This window comes from Haliotis rufescens, unplaced genomic scaffold (assembly GCF_023055435.1).
Source record: "Haliotis rufescens isolate VD_foot unplaced genomic scaffold, xgHalRufe1.0.p SCAF_18, whole genome shotgun sequence".
In the NCBI taxonomy this organism is placed as follows: Eukaryota; Metazoa; Mollusca; class Gastropoda; order Lepetellida; family Haliotidae; genus Haliotis; species Haliotis rufescens.
Window position 1 is genome coordinate 18,724,059 of NW_025963868.1, and position 25,730 is coordinate 18,749,788.

The 25,730-nt window shown below is 40.6% G+C and overlaps 1 protein-coding gene and 1 long non-coding RNA gene across 2 annotated transcripts; both read right to left on the minus strand.

Moving 5' to 3' along the window:
- Positions 1-3,004: 3,004 nt before the first annotated feature.
- Positions 3,005-10,283, minus strand: LOC124124919. The gene is made up of 2 exons (XR_007221852.1): positions 5,697-10,283; positions 3,005-5,577 (listed from the first exon to the last, which is right to left on the minus strand). It is a non-coding gene; the product is annotated as an uncharacterized LOC124124919 (long non-coding RNA).
- A 626-nt stretch (positions 10,284-10,909) lies between these two features.
- On the minus strand, positions 10,910-25,190 carry LOC124124924 (persulfide dioxygenase ETHE1, mitochondrial-like). The gene is made up of 7 exons (XM_046488216.2): positions 24,856-25,190; positions 22,598-22,742; positions 20,675-20,860; positions 19,447-19,539; positions 18,868-18,957; positions 12,637-12,753; positions 10,910-11,687 (listed from the first exon to the last, which is right to left on the minus strand). The coding sequence occupies exons 1-7, from the start codon at positions 25,087-25,089 to the stop codon at positions 11,647-11,649; spliced, it is 906 nt and encodes a 301-aa protein (XP_046344172.2). The 5' UTR covers positions 25,090-25,190; the 3' UTR covers positions 10,910-11,646.
- Positions 25,191-25,730: the final 540 nt, after the last annotated feature.

The window sequence follows — 25,730 nt, forward strand, 5'->3', positions numbered from 1 at the left end:
TAAATATGTACATTTAGATATTCACAATGGAGTCTGTCAATGGTATCAGAGAGAGTATCAGCCTGGTAAGCAGGTCAGTGGTTTGGATCACCTGGATGCTTCATACCAAAATATTGTAAAAGCTGGTACTCCTTGCTCACCCTGCCTGGCACTCTGCATTATGGGTCTTGAAACAAGGACTGGTCATTTGGAGTCGGTATACTGTGTCTGAGTGGGGTATCCATGTTAAACTGTGGCATGGTATCTGTGTCAGAACTACAAAACCGGCTGTAAGTCCGGACAAGTACAAGCAGACTCACACATGCACGTCACTATACATGTGAAATAATCTTGGAACGCAATGTTATATGCCATTTCACCTAACCTTTTAATGGGCAAGTAAAGTTAACATGGCAACTTCTCAGATTGTAATACTTTAGGGCATACTTAATCACAAACCCTTGACCATAATCAAATTTGAAAAACGAAAATAGCATAAAACAAACAGTCATAAAGTCGGCTGAGTGTACAGTAATTCATTATATGTCAGAGTAAAATACAGTCCCGGTGGAGTATTAGAGACGTCTCCAAAGCTACAGATAAGCAGCGTATGTGTGTAAGATACCAAAAAAAAATATCCAAAACCCAATTACTTTCAATCTACTTGCGTACAGAACGCATGCATTGAATGAAATACTCAAATGTAAAAAAAACAGCTAGCCTAAATACCCAGTGAAGCTTTTTCAGCATGCGTACAAAGAAGCTAATTTCTGAAACTCAATTCAAGCTAATTTACTTTCTGAGTCAAGCCTATATATTTAGAACAGTTATATACGAGGGGTGTTCATTAAAGATTTCCCCTGACCCACTTCCGATGGACCTAGTGGAATGAAACTTGGCATAGGTATTAGTCTTTCTCCACATAGGAACCACCAAGAGTTACACACTTCTCCCATCGTTTTATGCAACTATGGAGACCTCGCTTGTAAAAGCCCTCATTTTGCATCTCAAACCAGGACTTGACTTCAGAAATCAGTGTTTCATCATCTGTGAAACGTTTTCCCTTCAAAAATGACTTCATGGTTGGAAAGAGGTGGAAGTCAGATGGTGCAAGGTCAGGAGAGTAAGGAGGATGTGGAAGGATTTCATAGCCACAGGACCGCGCTTCTGTCTGGGCAACATGAGAGTTGTGTACTGGAGCATTGTCTTGCAGGAGACGGACACCCTTGGTCAGCATGCCATGGCTCTTAAGCTTGATAGCGTCCCGCAATTTCCGCAGCAGTGAAGCATAATAACCTCCTGTAATTGTGGTACCCTTTGCCAAGAAATCCATCATCACTCCTCCGTGCTGGTCCCAAAACACCGTGAGCATGACCTTGCCTGCAGAGGGTTGGACACGTGCCTTCTTTGGGGGTGGTGACTTCCATTGCATCGACTGAACTTTAGTCTCAGGATCACAGTGATGGACCCATGTTTCATCCTGTGTGATAAGTCTGTCAAAAAAGTTTGCCTGGTTTTTTTGGCACATGTCCAAAAGATCCTTTGAGCAAATGACTCGTTCCTGCTTTTGGAAAGGTGTGAGCAACCTGGGAATCCATCGTGCAGACACCTTATGCATGTTAAAATAGTCATGGATGATTTTTTCCACACTCTACACTGATCTTGACCTCTTGTGCTAACTGGCGAACAGTTATACGTCGGTCTGCCGAAATGGCGGTCTCCACTTGATGGATAGTGTCCTCATCAATGGCTGAATGGGGGCGACCAGGAATGGCAGCTGTTTCCACAGATGTCTGACCATACTTGAACTGGCGATGCCAGTGTTTAACGACGTCATTTGATGGGGCATCTTCCCCATAAGTTGCTTTCATTTCATCGAAAGTTTCTTTTGGTGTGCAACCTTTCAAATATAAAAACCTAATCACTGCTCGGTATTCTACTGGCTCCATTGTCACACCCTACTCGATCATAACACCTGTAAAAGTGGTAAGATTAATAGTTCGGTGCTGCAAATTCAGACATAACCCATAGATACATGTATCATTACACATGTGAAATTTCAACCAAATATGATAACCCTAAGTGGTTTAGGGGAAATCTTTAATGAACACCCCTCGTACATCTAAAATATTATTTCATTTTTTAAAATCTTAAAATGTTCCCTAACTTTGGGAAAAACTCAAGAGAGTGATGAATAGATGAAAGAAAAAGTAATGAAAAATGTAATTACCCAATTAAAATAGAAACCCTAGAGTAAAACCTCAATTGCTCAAAAAGTTATCTGGAGCTCTGCGTCTCGTTACTTACACTGTACCAGGATTGTGTATTGCACAAACTGATCAATAATGAGATCCTGTGAGCATTCCTATAATTCCATGCTTGTAAAAGAAGCTTGTGGTATGAAGCGACTAATGGGATCTGGTGGTCTGGCTCGCTGACACATATCATCGTATCCCAACTGAGTAGATCAATGCCCATGTTGTTCAAAAGTCACCCATTTCAAAACCTGGGTTTGGAAGATGAGCTTGTTACTGATTCCCATCTGACATGTGAACATCTGGGTGAGAACAGGTCTTCAGCAACCCATGTTTGCTGTAATTATGCTGGTCGTAAGAGGCGACTAAAGGGATCAGGTGGTCAGGCTCGCTGACGCATGTCATTGTATCCCAACTGCGTACCTTGAAGGCGTTGATCCTTGATCACAATATCAATCACTGGATTGTCTGGTCCAGGCTTGATTATTTACAGACTGGCGTTATATAGCTGGAATATTTTGCAGCGTTAAACAACAAACAAACCATCTTTTAGGTTACTTTGGAATATGGTTGTACCTACCATTCATTCAGTTGCTGTAGCACCTTAACCTGTATGGTCCTGGGACTTGGATAATTCCTGGGTGATTCCTGGATTTCGTGAGCTTTGAAGAAATGGCAGTGAAGAGCTGCTTCTGTTTTCACAAATACCTCTTGATATCTAGTTATTAAATATTCTTGGAGGTATGAAAACTTCAACCTTAAGTTCAGAATATATTGAATGATTTATTTGCATTTGTACACAATGTTCAGAATGGTACTGTCATGCAGTGAAGCGAGTTCTATTTAAGATCGCAAAACAAGCAGGAGTTTTCATCTTGACATTACATCAGCACATGAATGGCGCCTGGATGTTCTTAAAACCTTCCTGCGTTCTTCCGATATGTAATGATTCTTTGACCTTGTGACTGCTTCTATTGTTGCAAGTACTTGCAGAGTTTCACTTGTTATTGGCAAAATGCTGTGGTCAAAGTAAGTGCAAAGATCCAGTAAGAATACAAATCCTGAATGTAGTGCAAAGAGTAACATATTAACACTACATGTTGCTCAGATAACAAATTTCACTTGTCAATGCACAATGATAAAGTTAACAACTTAAGCCCCCTTTACACAGGGCTGCGACCTTTGTGCCACCTTTGAGCAATCAAAAACTGGCCGGGATGTTCAATGGTCGCCTAAACCCAGAAAATTCTGATTCTATGTAACTGCTCCAGGAGTTGTTAAGCGTCTGCAACACTGCAGATACAAGCCCTCTATTTATAGGCAGGCTGAGGAGGCATTACATGTAAACCAAAGGAGGCAGAAAAGAGGCAGAAGCATTGCCATGGTGTCTCAATGGTTGCCGTGCTCGCCGAATTGAGGCACGGCTGTCGCCACAGTCATCGTTCAATGCACGCTGTTGGTCGCCCAAAGGAGGCACAAGGGAGGCAGAAGCATCACCCAGATTGACGGGGAAAATTACCTGGCGACAATTGGGCGACCACTGTGCCTTCATTCTGCAACAACGGCAATGCTTGTGCCTCCTTTGAGCCACCTTTGAACAACCAATGTCTTCGGCGACCTTTGTGCGACTGTTTTGAACATGTTCAAAAATTCACGGCGTCCATGGTGATGTCTGAAAATCCTGTGTACCACCTTTGAACGACCTAGGCAACCATTCTGCCTCCTTTGAGCCTCCAACGATGACCTGGCAAATTTTATGGTCGAACACTGGAGGCACGAAGGTCGCCATCCTGTGTAAAGGCCCCATTTGGGATATTATATAAATCAGAATATTTATTGTATCGGTATTCTTAACCTGATACCACCTGGAGTATATTAGAAACCCCTCAGGGACATTAGACAGCGTTGTCTTCCAGACAAATGTCCACTTCAAGGACCTAGCTAGCTATATTAGAAACAAAACATGACAGATGATGAATATGTGACACTTTTTCATGGATGACAAGTGCATTTTCCTTTGTATCAACAAATTCAGGGTCCCTTTTCTTGATGACCCATATTGAGTAAATATATATACATGCTGATGTGTTCACATGAGATTGGATTAACGTAGAAATATACAACATCCTGACCATCCTGTCTCCATACTACATCAATCACTGGTAAAGAAGGAAACTTCAAGAAACCACCGAAATACATAGAAAAAAAGCCAGCCACTCACAGAGACAACTTACAATTGCAAATATGATTTCTGTATTATATGAAATAATATTAAGAAAATCATGAGAGGCGAACAGTTATAACCCACCAAAGTTTCGTTCAATATTAGTATTCTCAATTTACAAAGTTCATTGCAAATAATTTCCATCGAAATGGTGAAATTTACAATGCTAAATATGCCATACCATATGATGGTAAAGAAAGTAGTCAAGAGTTATGTGAGATACACTATCACAATCATGGAAAAGCAATTGTCTATAGTTGTTTAGGCTATGCATCACAGCTAATGGCAATAAATATTTCTTAGAACACAAGGGATGCAGATCAATAATTAAATGAAAACATGATTAAGGACTGTCCAAAAATTAAAATATTGTCATGATGAGGGACAAATGATTGAAAATAGTGTGAATTTGTATTTGCCCCACACTCCACTCTTATTTGTTGTAAGAATTAAAAAGAGGATGTTTGGTGGGGAAGTCCGGATGTTTTAAGAAGGTGTTCTTCCAACATGTGTACCACTAATTATACATCTGGGGGAAACTACAAAGTTGTTAAATATGAAAATGAATATACATAAACTTCCTCCTTGTTATTGCAAGGATGACCGACCACCCAGTTCCAGGACACTACAATATAATATCTGCAACTACAGTCACTGAGGCACGTGTCAATACCTTACAATACATACAACAATACGTCAATACTCCCATTTACATTTCACTGTGTTGTTTTGGGTTGTTTTTTGAGTGGCTTCTCGTTATTCCAATCAATATATGCATATAATCACATAAAAAACCAATACATAATTTAAAATTCTATCCTCAACATATACAATCCTACATGAAACAAATAAATGAAAAGACTTACGCCAACCAGGGTGAAAACCTTGCACAATGTCAGTCCATGCCTTGTCAGAACAACCTACTAATTCTGGCTGACTGAAAATTATTACCTTGCCCTGGTATTTAAACTGCCCCCCACCCCCCAATTACCCAAGCTGCCCTGACCTCCCTATTGTTACACCAATTAACTCCCAGCTATCAGCAGTACCTTGTCATAGTTCGCTGATATCTAACCTGTCCCATAGTATTACCTGACAGTATCAAACAACAACACCAAGCTGCCCTGACCTACCTATTGTTACACCAATTAACTCCCAGCTATCAGCTGTACCTAGTCATAGTTCGCTGATATCTAACCCGTCCCATAGTATTACCTGACAGTATCAAACAACAACACCAAGCTAATATACTAATTTAACCAAACTGTAATACCTCTATCTAAAGTCCTAACATTTAATTAATATACACAAAATTATCTGAGATGTTGGACTGTGATAGTGTGTGTGATCTTAACAATCACCTGGTGTGACTATCTAGATAGGATTTCATTAGGGTTTGTGATTTTAAATTAATCAATGTGGGAAATGTTTTCAGGTCAACACAGTGGTTAAAAAACTGTAACTGTAATGAAACTCACTTGGCATGTTTCCCCATTGTATGATGATGGTGACAATTTCATATGTAATTTGCTAGCAAAGTGCATAAATAACAATATAATTAATAGAATATCTTGTTGCTGTAAACTACGTCTCAATTTGTAATGTAAAGTTGGTTTGATTGCAAATTGCACAAATTACAACAAATGTTAAATACTTTGTCAACTGGCCACTCATGCCACACCAAAAGGGTATTTTGCATCAGTGTGATTCTAAATGAACATGGTTAAGATTTTAAGATGAGAACAAAACATTAAAAAAAATAAATTCATTGAGTAGAAGTGGCAAGAGATTAGCTGTGTACTTGACCAATTTGTTGTTTTCAGCTGTAATTTTGAAATGATGTTCTTTAAGTCTAACATTAGGGACAGCCCTATTATAAACAGGTATAACCATACAAATGTACACAGCCCCAGACTAGTACATACAGCATGAAACAATACCTTTCTTCACATGAAAGGGAAATCTGATAAAAATATGCAATATAAAACTATCTAAATCAATAAGGCACTAGATGAACATTTAATAATACATCATTGCAAGGCGGCAAGAGAGCATATGACAGAGGGTGTTGGCAAATTGAAACATGTTTAATTTGGCAATAGATAGCCATATTTCTGTACCTTAGTCAAAAGACATTATTTGTAAAACAATCTAAATATTCAAGATAAGAAGATGGCATGGAGATATTTTAAGTTTTTGTGAACGATAACAAGGCTTATCTGCACTATTCCAACAGTGAAAATAGAGTTATAAGCAACTGGAGTGTTTACGCACCAACGTTATGTTTGCCTAAAAATATACTGCTTAGCGCATGCAAATCAAGAGCAGATAAGTATGTTTGTAATAGAGCCTAATGCAAATTTCTTCTCTTCGATCTGTTAACACAGAACCCCAAACATGTCTCTCTGCCATTTCACAGATCAGAGTTACCTACCCTTGAACCCTAACTTTCCTCTCATCTGAAAGCCACTAAAAGCAAGGGCAGATTCAGCATTCTGAAAAGGGAAGGGGTCCAAAATATCAAAATCCTCTCCCGGTCAGTTGAAAAACGTTGAGATGGTGGTAGGGCAGGGCATGCTTTATATTTGTTTAATCAGAGTAAGTCTGATGTAGATTATGAGCACCAGGTGGATCCAATCCTGCATGTAAGATGGTTGGTATACAAGTTAGTGGTGGATCGGAGACTGATGACACGAATACTTGAAGCTAGTGTTTAAATCTCATGACAACTCTCTTGGCACATCAAGAAAGACAGGCCTGGATGCAGTCTGTCTTTGAAGTGGACAGTCCTTGCCTTAACAGCTTGTCTGTCAACACACTGGTGATGCCTGGATGCAGTCTGTCTTTGAAGTGGACAGTCCTTGCCTTAACAGCTCGTCTGTCAACACACTGGTGATGCCTGGATGCAGTCTGTCTTTGAAGTGGACAGTCCTTGCCTTAACAGCTCGTCTGTCAACACACTGGTGATGCCTGGATGCAGTCTGTCTTTGAAGTGGACAGTCCTTGCCTTAACAGCTCGTCTGTCAACACACTGCTGATGCCTGGATGCAGTCTGTCTTTGAAGTGGACAGTCCTTGCCTTAACAGCTCGTCTGTCAACACACTGGTGATGCCTGGATGCAGTCTGTCTTTGAAGTGGACAGTCCTTGCCTTAACAGCTCGTCTGTCAACACACTGGTGATGCCTGGATGCAGTCTGTCTTTGAAGTGGACAGTCCTTGCCTTAACAGCTCGTCTGTCAACACACTGCTGATGCCTGGATGCAGTCTGTCTTTGAAGTGGACAGTCCTTGCCTTAACAGCTCGTCTGTCAACACACTGGTGATGCCTGGATGCAGTCTGTCTTTGAAGTGGACAGTCCTTGCCTTAACAGCTCGTCTGTCAACACACTGGTGATGCCTGGATGCAGTCTGTCTTTGAAGTGGACAGTCCTTGCCTTAACAGCTTGTCTGTCAACACACTGGTGATGCCTGGATGCAGTCTGTCTTTGAAGTGGACAGTCCTTGCCTTAACAGCTCGTCTGTCAACACACTGGTGATGCCTGGATGCAGTCTGTCTTTGAAGAGGACAGTCCTTGCCTTAACAGCTCGTCTGTCAACACACTGCTGATGCCTGGATGCAGTCTGTCTTTGAAGTTGACAGTCCTTGCCTTAACAGCTTGTCTGTCAACACACTGGTGATGCCTGGATGCAGTCTGTCTTTGAAGTGGACAGTCCTTGCCTTAACAGCTTGTCTGTCAACACACTGGTGATGCCTGGATGCAGTCTGTCTTTGAAGTGGACAGTCCTTGCCTTAACAGCTTGTCTGTCAACACACTGCTGATGCCTGGATGCAGTCTGTCTTTGAAGTGGACAGTCCTTGCCTTAACAGCTCGTCTGTCAACACACTGCTGATGCCTGGATGCAGTCTGTCTTTGAAGTGGACAGTCCTTGCCTTAACAGCTCGTCTGTCAACACACTGCTGATGCCTGGAATGTGATAAGCTCTGGCCTCCAGTGACAAACTGGTGATCAACCTGTAAAACTTGAACTTCCTGTCCAATATAGGACTGGAGTGGGTTGATCCCATCTTGTGGATGTAGTGTGCCATTGTGGTGTAGAAGTCCTCCCAACCCTGTAGAGTCAACAACCAGGTGATGAGAGGGAACTGAATCTCTTGCTTTATCTGCCGCGTTTTTGCATGTGAGAATATTGTGAACTCTGTTCACGTGCATGGTTCTTCTGCACTCATGTCAGTGTCCCACATGCCTGTAGGACGGGTCAGTCTAGGCTTGCTTAGGAACCTACTCCTATGCTGGGTGTCCTTGTTGCCACTGCAATATCGGCTAGATCAAGTTTTTATATCACCCCACTCAATGACAACCATTCGTCGAGACAAGCATTTAATGTTTCCCTCAGTATATGACCAAACAAAGTACATACACAGTGAGATTCCAGATAGTTGATGTGCAAGACTTCTCTGCTCATTGAGCAAAACCCTGGCAAGATCACAAGGTTTTGGGATTGTGGATGTCTTTAATGGACGTATATTGATATGATACCCAAAACAGAGTGTATTCTAGACTCACAGGTCTGCCCCGCCTACATGAGGAGCGACATTCCCTACTGAAAACCACTCAACAATGGCTCTTTGGATTGTATTTAACATACACTCCATTGAGATGTGGTCCATCGCATGTGTATTCAGATTTGCTTGTCCATAAAGAAGGTTGATCAAGGTGTGGGATAAAAGAGATGCTCACAACATCTGCCACTCACAGAAGCAGCCTCTCAAAATCCACATGAATTCTCCCTGTAAAGGTGAAAAGACATTACATGAGTTGAAGGCGTGTCCGATGCCAACCCATTGAAAACGCTGTAATCAACGAGCGATTGTGTCACCCTCCAGAAGGGAACAAAATCATAAAAATGCATAAAGCAACACAACAAATCGAGGCAGCATCATATGTATGAACCTTCAAAGAAAGGATAGCCCAACATGTTACAATAACAACAAATTGTGCGTCCAATGTTAAAGAATAATGAAATGGGCTTCGAAACGTCTGTTGAAGCAAGATGGGAGAGAAAGGGCTTTAAGGGGTTGTAACTCTGCTTGGTGACCTGGTGGAGAGGCATGTATTGGTTCTGGGCTGTGGGATGAAAGTGACAAGGAATTTGCAATAGGTTATATCAAGATAAGAAATAATTTTAACTCTTATTGAAAAAATAATAAGGCAACATTGTGAATATAAAATTTGGGAGATTAAAATGCAATATCAAAGAGTATTTATTTTTGTAAAAATCAGACAATCAAGATAATAATTTTTCCAGATATTCCTCATTGCTGCAGTTTGGACTCAGCACCTCTGTGATATGAAATACACTGCATGATGGCATTAACCATATCTGCCAAGTCCAAGCTGCAGCAATGAGGAATACCTGGAATAATTACATAGTCCAACCAAACATTCTGCATAAGAGTCACATCTGACTGTCGGGACACACTGTTTGCAGGTATTGGTTTTGGGATTTGAGTCTATGTAGTTTATCCAGATTCCCGATGGTTAAATCTGACTCGATTGCCGAATGACGAGGGCAACGCCATGTTTGTTTCTAAACACTGAAAGTAGTCCCTACTTGACCTTTGATATTTGCATCTCTATCCGCATATGACTCAAACGGATATCATTTTTATCTGTTGGCTTTATCCTACCGAGAAACCTACACATATAATGACATATAATGTGTAGGTTTCTCGGTAGGATAAAGCCAACAGATAAAAACGATATCCGTTTGGGTCATATGCGGATAGAGATGCAAATATCAAAGGTCAAGTAGGGACTACTTTCAGTGTTTAGAAACAAACATGGCGTTGCCCTTGTCATTTGGCAATCGAGTCAGAATTAACCATCGGGAATCTGGATAAACTACAGGGATAATTGCTATCATTATCAAAAGGACAGTCTAATGTACTGAAAATCAGTGTCTAACTGTGACGTAGCTAAGGCATTTTATAAGTTTTGGCAACTTTTGGATATAAATTTCGAAACAATTTTGCGAGGGCACTAGGCCTAGCCAAGCGGGATCAGTAGCCATATCTGTGCTTGTAGACCTCTGCGGGTTGAAACCTTTTCCACTAATTAAAATAGATGGATTTGGCCGAAAAAGGTTTGAATTGTTAAACACTATGTATTTAGCTCGCCAAGGCTCGCTAAATACAATGTTTAATCCTAATGCAGGATATTTACCATCCCCAAACACACTCGCGTGATAACCTCTATGTACGTCGAAGCCAGAAAGAATTTCTGTAACTCACTGCTTTCATTACTATTTCAGCTGTTAGGGTTGGTCAGTTGAGAGGGGAAATTATGACTGCAAATAGCCTTTGTTTCCATCATAGTAATGTCAAGTCCAGAGAACATGATGACACAGAACATTTGATCAATTAGTATTTAAAAAGTTAACAACTACCTTTTGTTGAAATTTTCATTATTTTTATTTTCTAAATTCATCAAAGATCATGAAGATAAAGCTGTGAGGTATCTATATTTTCTACATCTTTCCGAGGCAAGTGAGTTAACTGATAATAAAAGTCCAGTTTTCACCCTAGCCGAACTAGGCTGGAATTACTGGGCTCGACCGTAGCGTCACCAGTGGCTATTACCAGTTAACTCTCTTGCCTCGGGAAGATAAATTTTCTACTAAACTTGGTTTTTCACTCCAGTGGGTCAAATATGTAAACTGAAAAATCAAAACAGTACTATTGTCATCTAATATACACAGATGCCTTGACAAAATATTTTGTGACTCACATTTGTTTTACATTTTTATAAACAAATAATTTTATTGTGGAGTAATAATTGCATTTCCAATATGATTTCTTTATTAAATTTTATATCATAATTATTCTAAAAATCCTCTGTGGGATGATTTATTATGAGTTTAGGTTTCTTAGATGTGAAAAACTTGAACGTTCACAGATGAACATACTAGCATGGGAAAAGCACAGTACAAATAGACTGCTATTGCTGTTTGATTCAGCCTGCATCAAGTAACCCTGGCAGCTGTATAGCTGAATACAATAAAGAAAAAGTCAAAGAATGAAGTCAAACTCAGGAATTGCAACACAGAAGTAAAGACCATGAAGAAGACACGATTGCAGGCTGTGGTAGATCTGAGACGATGGTTTGGGTGGAAATTGTATGAGGATCCACTCAAAACACCCCACACACCATGTTGGCTGGCAATGCTCGGTCTGCAACAACAAGCACTCAAATTACTTCCAACCACCAGCAAATATTAAAGTGGGTCATCCCTAAAAGTTCATTTTCCTTCTTTCTATATACAGACACTGCTTGCACCTGAAACTCACCCATCTGTTTAGTTAGAGAGACACTGCTAGCACCTGACAGTCACATATCTGTTTAGTAAGAGAGACACTGCTAGCACCTGACACTCACCCATCTGTTCAGTTAGAGAGACACTCCTGGCACCCGACACTCACCCATCTGTTCAGTTAGAGAGACACTGCTAGCACCTGACACTCACCTATCTGTTCAGTTAGAGAGACACTGCTAGCACCTGACACTCACCCATCTGTTCAGTTAGAGAGACGCTGCTAGCACCTGACACTCACCCATCTGTTCAGTTAGAGAGACACTGCTTGCACCTGACACTCACCCATCTGTTCAGTTAGAGAGACACTGCTAGCACCTGACACTCACCCATCTGTTCAGTTAGAGAGACACTGCTAGCACCTGACACTCACCCATATGTTCAGTTAGAGAGACACTGCTAGCACCTGACACTCACCCATCTGTTCTGTTAGAGAAACACTGCTGGCACCTGACACTCACCCATCTGTTCAGTTAGAGAGACACTGCTAGCACCTGACACTCACCCATCTGTTTAGTTAGAGAGACACTGCTAGCACCTGAGCCTCACCCATCCGTTCAGTTAGAGAGACACTGCTAGCACTTGACACTCACCCATCTGTTCAGTTAGAGAGACACTGCTAGCACCTGACACTCACCTATCTGTTTAGTTAGACACTGCTAGCACCTGACACTCACCCATCTGTTCAGTTAGAGAGACACTGCTAGCACCTGACACCTACCCATCTGTTTAGTTAGAGAGACACTGCTAGCACCGGACACTCACCTATCTGTTCAGTTAGAGAGACACTGCTTGCACCTGACACTCACCTATCTGTTTAGGGTAGGGCAGTTTGAGGTCTTTCATTATGTTGATGAACTGCTGCTTGGGTTTTGTGAGGCGGGGGTTGTACTGGCGCTCCTCAGCTACTGTGGTCACTGTTTGACCTGCAAATTTAGCAACATCCATGGTAAGTTCTGAATCTGATATACATCTGACATTGTTGAGGTGTTCGGATGATATATATATATCCCCTATTGCACCAGTTCAAAATCTCATACACATGTATCAACCTGAAACATCTGCTATCTCATGTTGATGAAACATATCATTGGGAAGGCCACACTTGCTTTACAGATTTGCTGACTCAAAATTTTGTTGAAATGGATTTTTTTTTTTTTCATAACTGGGCATGCATGTTTCAAAGTCAACCATGTCTACCACTCTATCAACTGCATAATGCCAATTGCTTATTGTGAAATTTTACAAAAGGTAGTTCGGATTATAAACATATTTACAACTAATAATTTCAGAGAAGCTTACAGAGCCAAAACATGCATTTTGAGAAAATACAAGAGCCTGGTAATAACAAGGTCAAACCATATTTTATAAGGCTAAAAGAAATAATAGTCTTGGTTCTCAGGCACCATGCCTCATTGCACTTTTCAGTTTTATTTCCATTCTATAAAAAAAATATAAATCGGTAAATATTCCACCAAATATTGTGATTTGCCGATCAGTATGTACACATTTTGCCTAAATTAGTGTAAACAAAATTGAAATCTTGGACAAAAGTAATATAATGGATTACAACCATAAGTCCAGATACACTAGAACACTTTCATTGCCTCATAGTGTAAAAGCACTAACTTGCATCATTTTTTTAAGTCTTACATTTACTACAAACATGGAGTGATTGCCATAAATAGATTTTTCAATAGGAACGTGTGGTGGCCATATTGAAATTTGATTCGCAACTCTTGACCATATTCACATGTCATCATGGACACATCACTGGAGGAATTTCAGCTTCACTGGTTCAGTGGTTTCTGAGGAGCTGTTTACAACGGATGCGTGACACCGGACAAACAGGCCATGACATAAGCTCACGACATAAGTTCACGTGACAGATCCACATGGGAATCAACTGCACAACAAGGACAACCAATACAAATCATTCTTACTTCTTCACAGGACTGCATTTTACCTTAGGACATACTAGGAAGCGATGGCGGTTTTGTCTGCATGTGCACCAGCTTCCAGTCTTACAATAACAGTCCTTGTTGTAGCCCCTTAATGCCAAGAGCCAGACAGGGAAACAACAAGTACCATCTTTTAACGTCTTTTTGTACACTAGTGCATCTACAGTCTTTTGGCTGCTTCCTTACATTTGACTTTCTTGACCGACTCAGCTAACTTGAGAAAAGCCGACAGTGAAAGGGAAGAGACCAGCTCACATCTATTATTGTCTGTACATCGTACTTCACAGCACTTCCAACAAAGAGTGAGGCCATAAACTGTCAGCACAGCACCTCCTGTAATATTGACTGGGCTGATGACGATGCCATCCCAAGTCCCACAACAACCCCCAACCAAGACTTACACGAGGAACAAAACAACAAGGTTACTGGAAAAAGACTTTTTAAAAAACAGCTGAATTACAACATTCTTACAACTTGAAAATACTGAAAACTACCTAGAACGATAGTATGAAAACCAAAGTGCTGGAGAAAAGAAACTCAGAATAAAAGTTGATGCTTCCTCTAGCACACACAGTAACAAAGTGTTTCCCAGCCTTTCACATGCAAAAGCTGCAGGCAGCTATGTCCTCATATGGCTATGTAATATTCACCCTCTGAAGCCTTTAAAAGGCGCCCAGTGACAGTAGAACTATAAAAATGGATGACTTTTAAAAAACAGCTGAATTACAACTTGAAAATACTGAAAACTACCTAGAATGATAGTACTCATGTACAGTTGACAGTGAAGAGGAGTTCTGTTGAAAATCTGAAGATTTTGTAATAGTGTGATTACAGCAAAAAATACTGAGGTTCACGTTTTAGCACATAAATCACATTGCAACATATTGCAATACAGAGAGCTGTGTGGAGATATATATTGCAATATGTACACACATGTACAATGAAGTCCCAAGGTAGTTCAACATTTGTTTTGTGTTGGACGCTGCAGTCAGCAATATTTCAGCTACAACACAGCTGCCTGTAAACAACAAAGTCTGGGCCAGGCAAACCAGAGGCTGACATTATGTACAGCATCCCCACTGACAGTAGGACATGCAGTCAACCAAGCCACTCAGCTGGACAACACATTCCCGTGTTAGTGAGTTGGGTTTAACGCCGCTTTTAACAGTATTCCAGTTAAATCACGGCGTGTCAGCTTAATGTGGGAGGAAAGCCCGAAGTGATGCAGGTCTCAGATGTTTACCACTTGGGTGAAACCCACGAGCATGGGTATGGTGCTGACAAACCTAGAAACATAATCGGGGAGAGCCTGGATTCGAACCCACAGTCATAGGTTTCTGGCGTGCCCAAGGGACGCAACTCTGCACAGCGAATCGCGGCGCCTTAGACGACTGGGCCACCAGTGCCCCCCACACATTCCAATTTAGATCAAATGTATTGTAACAGTATGATGAGCATCTTCAGGGTGCTGGACAACTGAGAAGCACTGATAGTCTGATCAATCAGTACACACCTATGACACAAGTACAAATGTCAGACCAGTCATCCGCACAGATATGAATTCACATAACTGGGAGTCCAGGGCCTTGTTAATTAAATCAGAGGGCAAACATGCAAGCTGAGACAATCTATCTAACGGTCTCTGATGCAAGCAACAACAAGCCTCTTGCAAAATTAGCTCCTGACGTGATGAACAAAGGCTGATTGATGCTGTAGACAGCAATACTCCAGTTCTCCATAGTGAGGGACCACATTTGCTCATCCCAGATTTTAGTTATTTTTCCGATTATTCACTACATAGGGTTCTTTTTCTTAAATACTTTTAGTAATGATGAACACAATGCTACAAATGCTGCAGCTAATGGTATCGGACCAGTTTCCTTCTTAATTTCAACTTCAAATTGTTCACAAAAATGCTGTTTAGTAGTGTCACTGAAGCTTTGAAGTCCTGACCCCAGGTCTAGTATATGTGGCATACTCTGGCATCTACTACTTCTGGAGTTGACAGTTTCGACATAATCATTAGCTCACCGTCTGTGTGTCCGGGTGTGCTGCAGACCTCCAACTCATGGGCACCAAACTTAATCAGATCTCCCTCCCTCAGCTTGATATCAGCAGCAGCTTTGCTGATCTCCGCTATCATGCTCTTACATGTGGGCAGTCGTTTCTTGATCTCCCCTGTTCCCGTGATGTGGTCAGCATGGACATGAGACCAGCTCACATCTATTATTGTCTGTACATCGTACTTCACAGCACTTCCAACAAAGAGTGAGGCCATAAACTGTCAGCACAGCACCTCCTGTAATATTGACTGGGCTGACGACGATGCCATCCCAAGTCCCACAACAACCCCCAACCAAGACTTACACGAGGAACAAAACAACAAGGTTACTGGAAAAAGACTTTTTAAAAAACAGCTGAATTACAACATTCTTACAACTTGAAAATACTGAAAACTACCTAGAACGATAGTATGAAAACCAAAGTGCTGGAGAAAAGAAACTCAGAATAAAAGTTGATGCTTCCTCTAGCACACACAGTAACAAAGTGTTTCCCAGCCTTTCACATGCAAAAGCTGCAGGCAGCTATGTCCTCATATGGCTATGTAATATTCACCCTCTGAAGATTTAAAAGGCGCCCAGTGACAGTAGAACTATAAAAATGGATGACTTTTAAAAAACAGCTGAATTACAACTTGAAAATACTGAAAACTACCTAGAATGATAGTACTCATGTACAGTTGACAGTGAAGAGGAGTTCTGTTGAAAATCTGAAGATTTCGTAATAGTGTGATTACAGCAAAAAATACTGAGGTTCACGTTTTAGCACATAAATCACATTGCAACATATTGCAATACAGAGAGCTGTGTGGAGATATATATTGCAAAATGTATTGGGGCCCAAATTATTCATATTTGTACTGTTCAAATGGTTCTTCATTCCATAATCCAGACTTCAGATTGCAAGATGGGTAGTATGGATAAATGAGTTGTTACGTCATTAATATGGAATGTTAATGTTAACAGCGTGAAGTGTGAGCTGTTAACATGGTTTATTTCTTCTGTGACTGTATCGATAAATATCAATAGGGCTGAAGTCTCTATTTCAGTATACCGGTATACCAGTGATATCGCACACCCCTAAAATACAGGATAAAGCCAATGATAATACTAGAGGTCTGGTATTATTGTGCATATATATAGAGAGAATACTACACTTATTCTCGTTAGATACCATTTTTACGAAATGAGTGGACTTTCTATGGTATCTGACCGAGCGAAAGTTCACCAGTTTTGTAACAATGGTATCTAACAAGAATGAGTGTGGTATTATTTTTATTACCCACATCAAATATGTATTTTAGTCTAAATACATAAAAACTTTCTTTCCTTGACAGACCAAACTGAAACCGGTTGCAAATCTGGTTGCACATGAATAATCATATATGCCCAAATATGGGCATTGTTGACATTTCTATGCATATGCATTAACAACATGTTCCTGTTGTTGTGTGTGCAAACATGACAGCATCAACGCACAAGATCTTATATTAAGAATTTCTTTAATTTATGGTAATTCAAGCACATTGTTGTTAATACGCAGGACATCTATAAGAGAATCTATAAAGTCAAAGAGTGCCGCGCATTGAATATCGGACAAACAGTCGGTCACTCGCACTGCCGGAGTCCCTGCTGTGCAATCAAATTTTTTCAGATCCTTGATCTGTCAGTTGAATTTATATCCTGTCTGTACAATTTTGGTAGACTGAAAACAGAGTGCTCGGCAAAGACATTTATGTTAACTGTAGGACCCTATACTAAAGACTTTAAAATCAACAAACTCAACGAAGGGATGGCAAGGTCACCATCAGAGTAAGAAAAGGCAACAGTGATCTACTCACAGCGTTTTATGCTAGGGAATGTTATTGTTCGCATTTGGGATGTTTTGGGCCACAAAATCAGAAGTCAGGCACTCTTCCACTGCGTTTTCGAATTATTTGTATCGGAACTGTTCACTTTTAGTGATCTGGTCGTGCAGTCATGTACGTTCATTCATGAACAAACACCTCCCGAAACAGTGCCCCAAAATATGCATCAAGGGGGCACTGATGACACAACCGGATCATCCAACGTAAGTCCAGATATATATCCTGATTTAAATTGACTTCATTTCAGCACGCTTATCCTTTTATGTTAAATCAAATTGAAAGATGCGAAAGTGGTTAGGTGTGTCATGCTCATAGGGACCCTCGATCTATCGATCGGTAGTAGTACATTGCAAATGGATATAGCTCCATTATATAATGTCTGTAGTAGCTCTGTGCATAACTAAGCAAATTTTATGTGTGTGACTATCTTGTTTGGTTTAATAAAGTGTTCGTAAATGTCTCTCGTTCTCATGAGATTGCTTCAGTTCTGCCTTGTAGTTGCAAATAGAATGACGTCTAGCAATTTCTTTATGAATGAAAAAAAGTAGTTCCGGTGTGACAGAGGTCACGGTTAACCAATGAAAATGAATAAAATGAGGTCAACCTTTTACAACACACGTGTGATGTACAGATTTAGTTTCTTACCACCTGTATTTTCAACACATGGGTAATAAAACCATAATACTCACCATAATAAGTGCTCTGGATGCTCACAAAGGGGAGGGAAGTGTGCTTATGAAAACCATAGACAAAAAGTCAAAGATTGAGCAGTAGTCAAATGACAATGAAACTTAAGTTTTTCAATAACAGTCACTTGGTTATTATGTCACCAATTTGTGTTGCTGTTTTCTGGAAAAAGTCTTAATATACACATAAAAATATGAACGGTCACATAAATTTTCGGACGTACAAGAGGATGCTTATAAAGATTCAGTACACATTCGTTTAGAATCAGGGGCGGTTATTGGAGCCAAACCCTTTAAATGGTGAATTATGACTTATTATGACTGTCTGCAGTTACCATGGTTACTTGCCCTTTTGTTACCTAGCATAGGTCCTACTGTTTTGGCAGTAAGACAGTCTTGAGAACACAACAGACAACATAATGAAATGAGGCCTGGTGAGAAGGATGCTACCGTAACATCACTAACCTGTATAGTCGTGTGCTGGGAAGAGACGGAAATTGTCAGGAAGAGTAAAGATCTTGTTGTGTACTGAATCATACAGTGCACTGGAATCACCTGCAACATATGAACACAAGACACTTGTAGGACCATGCTAACAAGCTGAGATTAAACACTTGTCACTTGAAATAATATGTAACGCTTCGTAAACAATAAGCTTTGAAATCCTATGTGTCAAGGACTAAGTGAATAAATAGGTATAATGCTATTTCAATAACAGAGTTTCATGAAGATGATGCCACCTTGTGCTGACAGCTTCGAGTGCAGTGCTTCTCTGGTGCTTGCACCGCCCATGAAGAGACAAGAAACATTTTTCTGTGGAATATTGACTCCTCACCAGGACCAAGAAGAAAAATGCAACGGCACAATCTATTTTCTGGTAACATTGTTAAAATAGGCGCATGACTTATTGACAACCCCTTCAGTGATAATTAAATGTATTTTATTTGATGTAAGAAACTGAATCTGTGGTATCAATGCGATCCCATCAAGTGAGTTACTGGCTTCTAAGAGATGTGACAAGATAGCAGTCATAACGGCAGTCACCTTGCTGGAAGTCTGTCCGTCCACAGCCTCGCACGAGAATAGCATCTCCTGTAAACGCCATGCCTTGCTGCTGCCACACATAGGTCACACATCCTGCAAAGCAGCAGTCAGAACACAGTCAATACACACATGTACAATGAAGTCCCAAGGTAGTTCAACATTTGTTTTGTGTTGGACGCTGCAGTCAGCAATATTTCAGCTACAACACAGCTGCCTGTAAACAACAAAGTCTGGGCCAGGCAAACCAGAGGCTGACATTATGTACAGCATCCCCACTGACAGTAGGACATGCAGTCAACCAAGCCACTCAGCTGGACCACACATTCCAGTGTTAGTGAGTAGGGTTTAACGCCGCTTTTAACAGTATTCCAGTTATATCACGGCGTGTCAGCTTAATGTGGGAGGAAAGCCCGAAGTGATGCAGGTCTCAGATGTTTACCACTTGGGTGAAACCCACGAGCATGGGTATGGTGCTGACAAACCTAGAAACATAATCGGGGAGAACCGGGATTCGAACCCACAATCATAGGTTTCCGGCTTGCCCAAGGGACGCAACTCTGCACAGCAAATCGCGGCGCCTTAGACGACTGGGCCACCCGTGCCCCCCACACATTCCAATTTAGATCAAATGTATTGTAACAGTATGATGAGCATCTTCAGGGTGCTGTACAACTGAGAAGCACTGATAGTCTGATCAATCAGTACACACCTATGACAGAAGTACAAATGTCAGACCAGTCATCCGCACAGATATGAATTCACATAACTGGGAGTCCAGGGCCTTGTTAATTAAATCAAGAGCAAACATGCAAGCTGAGACAATCTATCTAACGGTCTCTGATGCAAGCAACAACAAGCCTCTTGCAAAATTAGCTCATGACGTGATGAACAAAGGCTGATTGATGCTGTAGACAGCAATACTCCAGTTCTCCATAGTGAGGGACCACATTTGCTCATCCCAGATTTTAGTTATTTTTCCGATTACTCACTACATAGGGTTCTTTTTTTAAAATACTTTTAGTAATGATGAACACAATGCTACAAATGCTGCAGCTAATGGTATAGGACCAGTTTCCTTCTTAATTTCAACTTCAAATTGTTCACAAAAATGCTGTTTAGTAGTGTCACTGAAGCTTTGAAGTCCTGAAACCAGGTCTAGTATATGTGGCATACTCTGTGGCATCTACTACTTCTGGAGTTGACAGTATCGACATATTCATTAGCTCACCGTCTGTGTGTCCGGGTGTGCTGCGGACCTCCAACTCATGGGCACCAAACTTAATCAGATCTCCCTCCCTCAGCTTGATATCAGCAGCAGCTTTGCTGATCTCCGCTATCATGCTCTTACATGTGGGCAGTCGTTTCCTGATCTCCCCTGTTCCCGTGATGTGGTCAGCATGGACATGGGTGTTCACTGAAACAATGCCTGGTCAGTATATATGTTGGTGTTCACTGAAACAATGCTTGGTCAGTATGGACATGGGTGTTCACTGAAACAATGGGTGGTCAGTATGTATGTGGGTGTTCACTGAAACAATGCGTGGTCAGTATGTATGTGGGTGTTCACTGAAACAATGCATGGTCAGTATGTACGTGGGTGTTCACTGAAACAATGCGTGGTCAGCATGGACATGGGTGTTCACTGAAACAATGCGTGGTAAGCATGGACATGGGTGTTCACTGAAACAATGCATGGTCAGTATGTACGTGGTTGTTCACTGAAACAATACGTGGTCAGTATGTACGTGGGTGTTCACTGAAACATAGCATGGTCAGTAAGTATGTGGATGTTTACTGAAACATTGCGTGGTCAGTATGTATGTGAGTGTTCACTGAAACAATGCATGGTCATTATGTACTTGGGTGTTCACTGAAACAATGCATGGTCAGTATGTACGTGGGTGTTCACTGAAACAATGCGTGGTCAGTATGTACATGGGTGTTCACTGAAACAATGCGTGGTCAGTATGTATGTGGGTGTTCACTGAAACAATGCGTGGTCAGTATGTACGTGGGTGTTCACTGAAACATTGCGTGGTCAGTAAGTATGTGGATGTTTACTGAAACATTGCGTGGTCAGTATGTATGTGGGTGTTCACCATGTTCACTGAAACAATGCATGGTCATTATGTACGTGGGTGTTCACTGTAACAATGCGTGGTCAGTATGTATGTGGGTGTTCACTGAAACAACGTATGGTCAGTATGTACATGTGTGTTCACTGAAACAACATGTGGTCAGTATGTATGTGGGTGTACACTGAAACATTACGTGGTCAGTATGTATGTGGGTGTTTACTGAAACAACATGTGGTCAGTATGTATGTGTGTGTTCACTGAAACATTACGTGGTCAGTATGTATGTGTGTGTTCACTGAAACATTACGTGGTCAGTATGTATATGGGTGTTTACTGAAACAACATGTGGTCAGTATGTACGTGTGTGTTCACTGAAACACTACGTGGTCAGTATGTATGTGGGTGTTCACTGAAACAACACATTTTGCATACAAACGATTTTGGGAATGGCAAGGATCCTCTGGGAATGCCAGTATACACGAGCCTTCACCCCTTTAACTGCCCATCTATGTTGAGGTCAGATCCCTGACAATGTGACAATCGTTTATTGTGACAATTGTCTACCTAGATACACAAGATCCCTGACATTGTGACAATTGTCTACCTAGATACACAAGATCCCTGACATTGTGACAACTGCCTGCCTAGATACACAAGATCCCTGACATTGTGACAATTGTCTGCCTAGATACACAAGATCCCTGACATTGTGACAATTGTCTGCCTAGATACACAAGATCCCTGACATTGTGACAATTGCCTGCCTAGATACACAAGATCCCTGACATTTTGACAATTGCCTGCCTAGATACACAGGATCCCTGACATTGTGACAATTGTCTGCCTAGATACACAAGGTCTCTGACATTGTGACAATTGTCTGCCTAGATACACAAGATCTCTGACATTGTGACAATTGTCTGCCTAGATACACAAGATCCCTGACATTTTGACAATTGCCTGTCTAGATGCACAGGATCTCGGACATTGTGATAGGCTCTTGCTTGCTGGATACACAAAATCTCTAACAATTAAAAGGTTGCCTGGACACACAAGATCTGACGGCAGCTTACCGGCATACACCAGATTGAGGCCCAGGTCCCTGACAATCTGACAGTCTCTTTCCACCATCTCGATGACAGGGTCGATAAGGACTGCCTCCTTGGTAGTAGTGTCTGCTAGCAAGTATGTGTAAGTAAATGACTTGTAGTCAAGCAACTGCAACAAACAAAACCCTACCTCTGTACAACATGCTTCAAGCCAAGGTGTACATCCTACTTGACATCCAACCCTGGGATAGGTCCATGTAATCATAACAGTGGCTTCAGTAACAAACTTCAGATTATGTGACAAATGCCAACTTTATCAGAGAAAGCTTCCAAACTGAAGGGTAGCATCTCCACCACTAAACAATGATTTAAGTCATTTTTTTCGCAAGCCTTTTCGCTTGTAGACGTGTTTACGTTACAGTCAATGTGCAAAATGTGATTCGTTACAGGGCTTAAAAACATCACAATAGAATAATTATTTTAGGATCAATGTGACGATACCCCGCTAAGACACTATGTTTTCACAACGTTGTGTTAATGTTGTGGATTGGTAACGGCATGATATAACATTTTCACATCGTTGATTTTACGTTATTGTGTAATGTCTTTTCACTATGTAATAACATTACACATTGTGAATATGTTGTGCATCAGACATCACCCAACGTTTAGAAACCACTTCTGAAACAACGATTAAATGTTATACAGTTTGCTTCTTGATAGACATATTTAGGAATAGAATTGCTTCATTAAAATCAACTTGATTTTGTCAGCATACCAAGGCAGTAATGCATTTCTTTCCTTTTTATTCAGCATTATGATTTTCTATGGGCGGCCATTCGGTCAAAAAATACAAAGTTGAAAAAAAGGACAAAAGTATGCAATTAAGGCCAAATGTTACGAATAGAGAACTAAATGTTACTACTAAAGGTCAAAATACAATATTAATAGTCAAATGTTACGAAAAGACATCATAAGAAAAGAAAGAACAATGTGTACGAAAGAACGTCAGTGAGCACGACAGGACGTTTTCAATAAAGAATGTCAGTGAGAATGAAAGGACGTTTTCAATAAAGAACGTCAGTGAGCAGAAAGGATGTTTTCAATAAAGAACGTCAGTGAGCACGAAAGGATGTTGACAATAAAGAACGCCAGATGGCGCTGCAATTTGTAAAACATTCCGAGTTTAATCGGCTTGTTCCGCCGTGTATATGATAACTGCATGCCGAGGTGCACAATGTATTACGTCATTCCTCGTGCACTCACCGTCTGTCGTCACACATAAATGTGGATGTAAACAAGCGAAATAAATATCCACTGACATTAATCACCTTTTCTTCCATCTTATTTCTGAAATCATTACTATTTAAATTTTACTGTACATGTACTAATCTACTAACTTTGATTTTTATGAAACTATTACCAAATTTTACGCTTTGAACATTGTCAGCAAAACACGACCTAACTGTTAACTGGGCTATTTTTTTTATGCCCTGGTTTGTTTTTAAAACATTGGTAAAATGTATTTCAAGCCATACCCATTCACGTGACTCAAACATATTCCAAAACATTTCCGGAACATGTCATGAAATGTTTTTGGGATGTTTTTACAACATTTTCGCAGGGTATGATCGTGTGATAACATTGTCACAACGTATTTCATCCTTCTAAAACAAAGTTGTTTCACATCATTGTGACAGTGTCCATGCAAAGACGTATATAGATTATATATACGTCTTTGGCCCATGGTAGTCCACAGAATAACATTGTAGGGATGTAATATTACAACATTACCACAACTTAAAATACAACGTTCTCACAACGTAAACTGCAATGTTATCACAACGTTGTGACGACATGAAAAATAATGTATCATGACATTAGCCCACAACATTGTGACAACATAAATGGGAGTCCACCAAATAACGTTGTAGGGACGTAATATACACAACATTGTGATATTGTAATAACTTGCAATTGTTCGCTGGGTACGCCAATAAACTATCATTAGTCACTGTTTGATTGGCATTCCAGCTGTTTGGTTCTATCATTAGTCAATGTCACTGATCAATAAAAGCTATAAATGCGCTTATGGTTAGCGCAACACAAATCACGAACTAGTCAAGATTTCTGGCAACAACCAGTCCCGGTGAATTGTGAGAGGTCAGTGCCCCTTTAAAAACAGTGCTCTTGTTTTACACTAACTTTTGGGGCTAGAAGTTGGAACGGAATTGTGCCAGTTTGTAACGAAAGAAAGTCCTTTACATCATTTCACAACTTGCCTGTCTAAATATGAAGTCTTGGTGTTTTCCTGCGAATGCTGACAATTTCCTGGAATTCTTGTAGACATGTGTGTTCTGGCAAGAACGATCGTGGTGCTGGCGATCTCCACACAACGGGCACCTACTGTTAGCATTACTGAAGGGAGCTATGGAGAACTGACTCGCGTATTTCTGACATGCCAGTGCCAATGGTTTTCCTGCAAGACCAAGACATTTCCTAGCTATATTATTCATGACTGGGATGAGGGGTTGTTAAACAGTAGTGCTGTTGCAAATACCGGTACAGCTCCTCTGTTGACATCGAATTCAAGCAACGTGCAATGTAAATAGTTTTACGCATGCGCAACTTTGGGGGTGTGTTTCATGTAGCCAATGAACGAAACAAGTTATCTCCATAAACCAATTGACATATATACCCATGACCTTCAAGGACATGAAGTTTGTTGCCAATCACGTTCTTTTCACAAAAGGCGTCAATATCGAAAACGGATACAGTATCATTTAAAAAAATAGAGGATTAATGGTTATGAATTGACTCGACTGACATTTAGTCCCAGAATAGAGTTATCTAGATCTATTTATAATACATAACTACAAAATAAAAATGATATAATCCGAAAGAAGCCATGCAAGAACAGTTCTCAATTTCAGGACCTATAGAACTTGGGCAATATAGACATGTCAATTCAACACTAGACTTGAGTTAGACTCCTTTTGTAATTTATTCTCCATGATCTGGGAGGGGTGCAGCCTAAAACGGCACCCCAGCAAAACGTCACAGATTTCTTGAGTGAAAACGGCACCTCATTGGGCGAAAACGGCACCTCTATCTTTAATAACGATAAGAACGATTAATATAGTAGTATATATGCTTT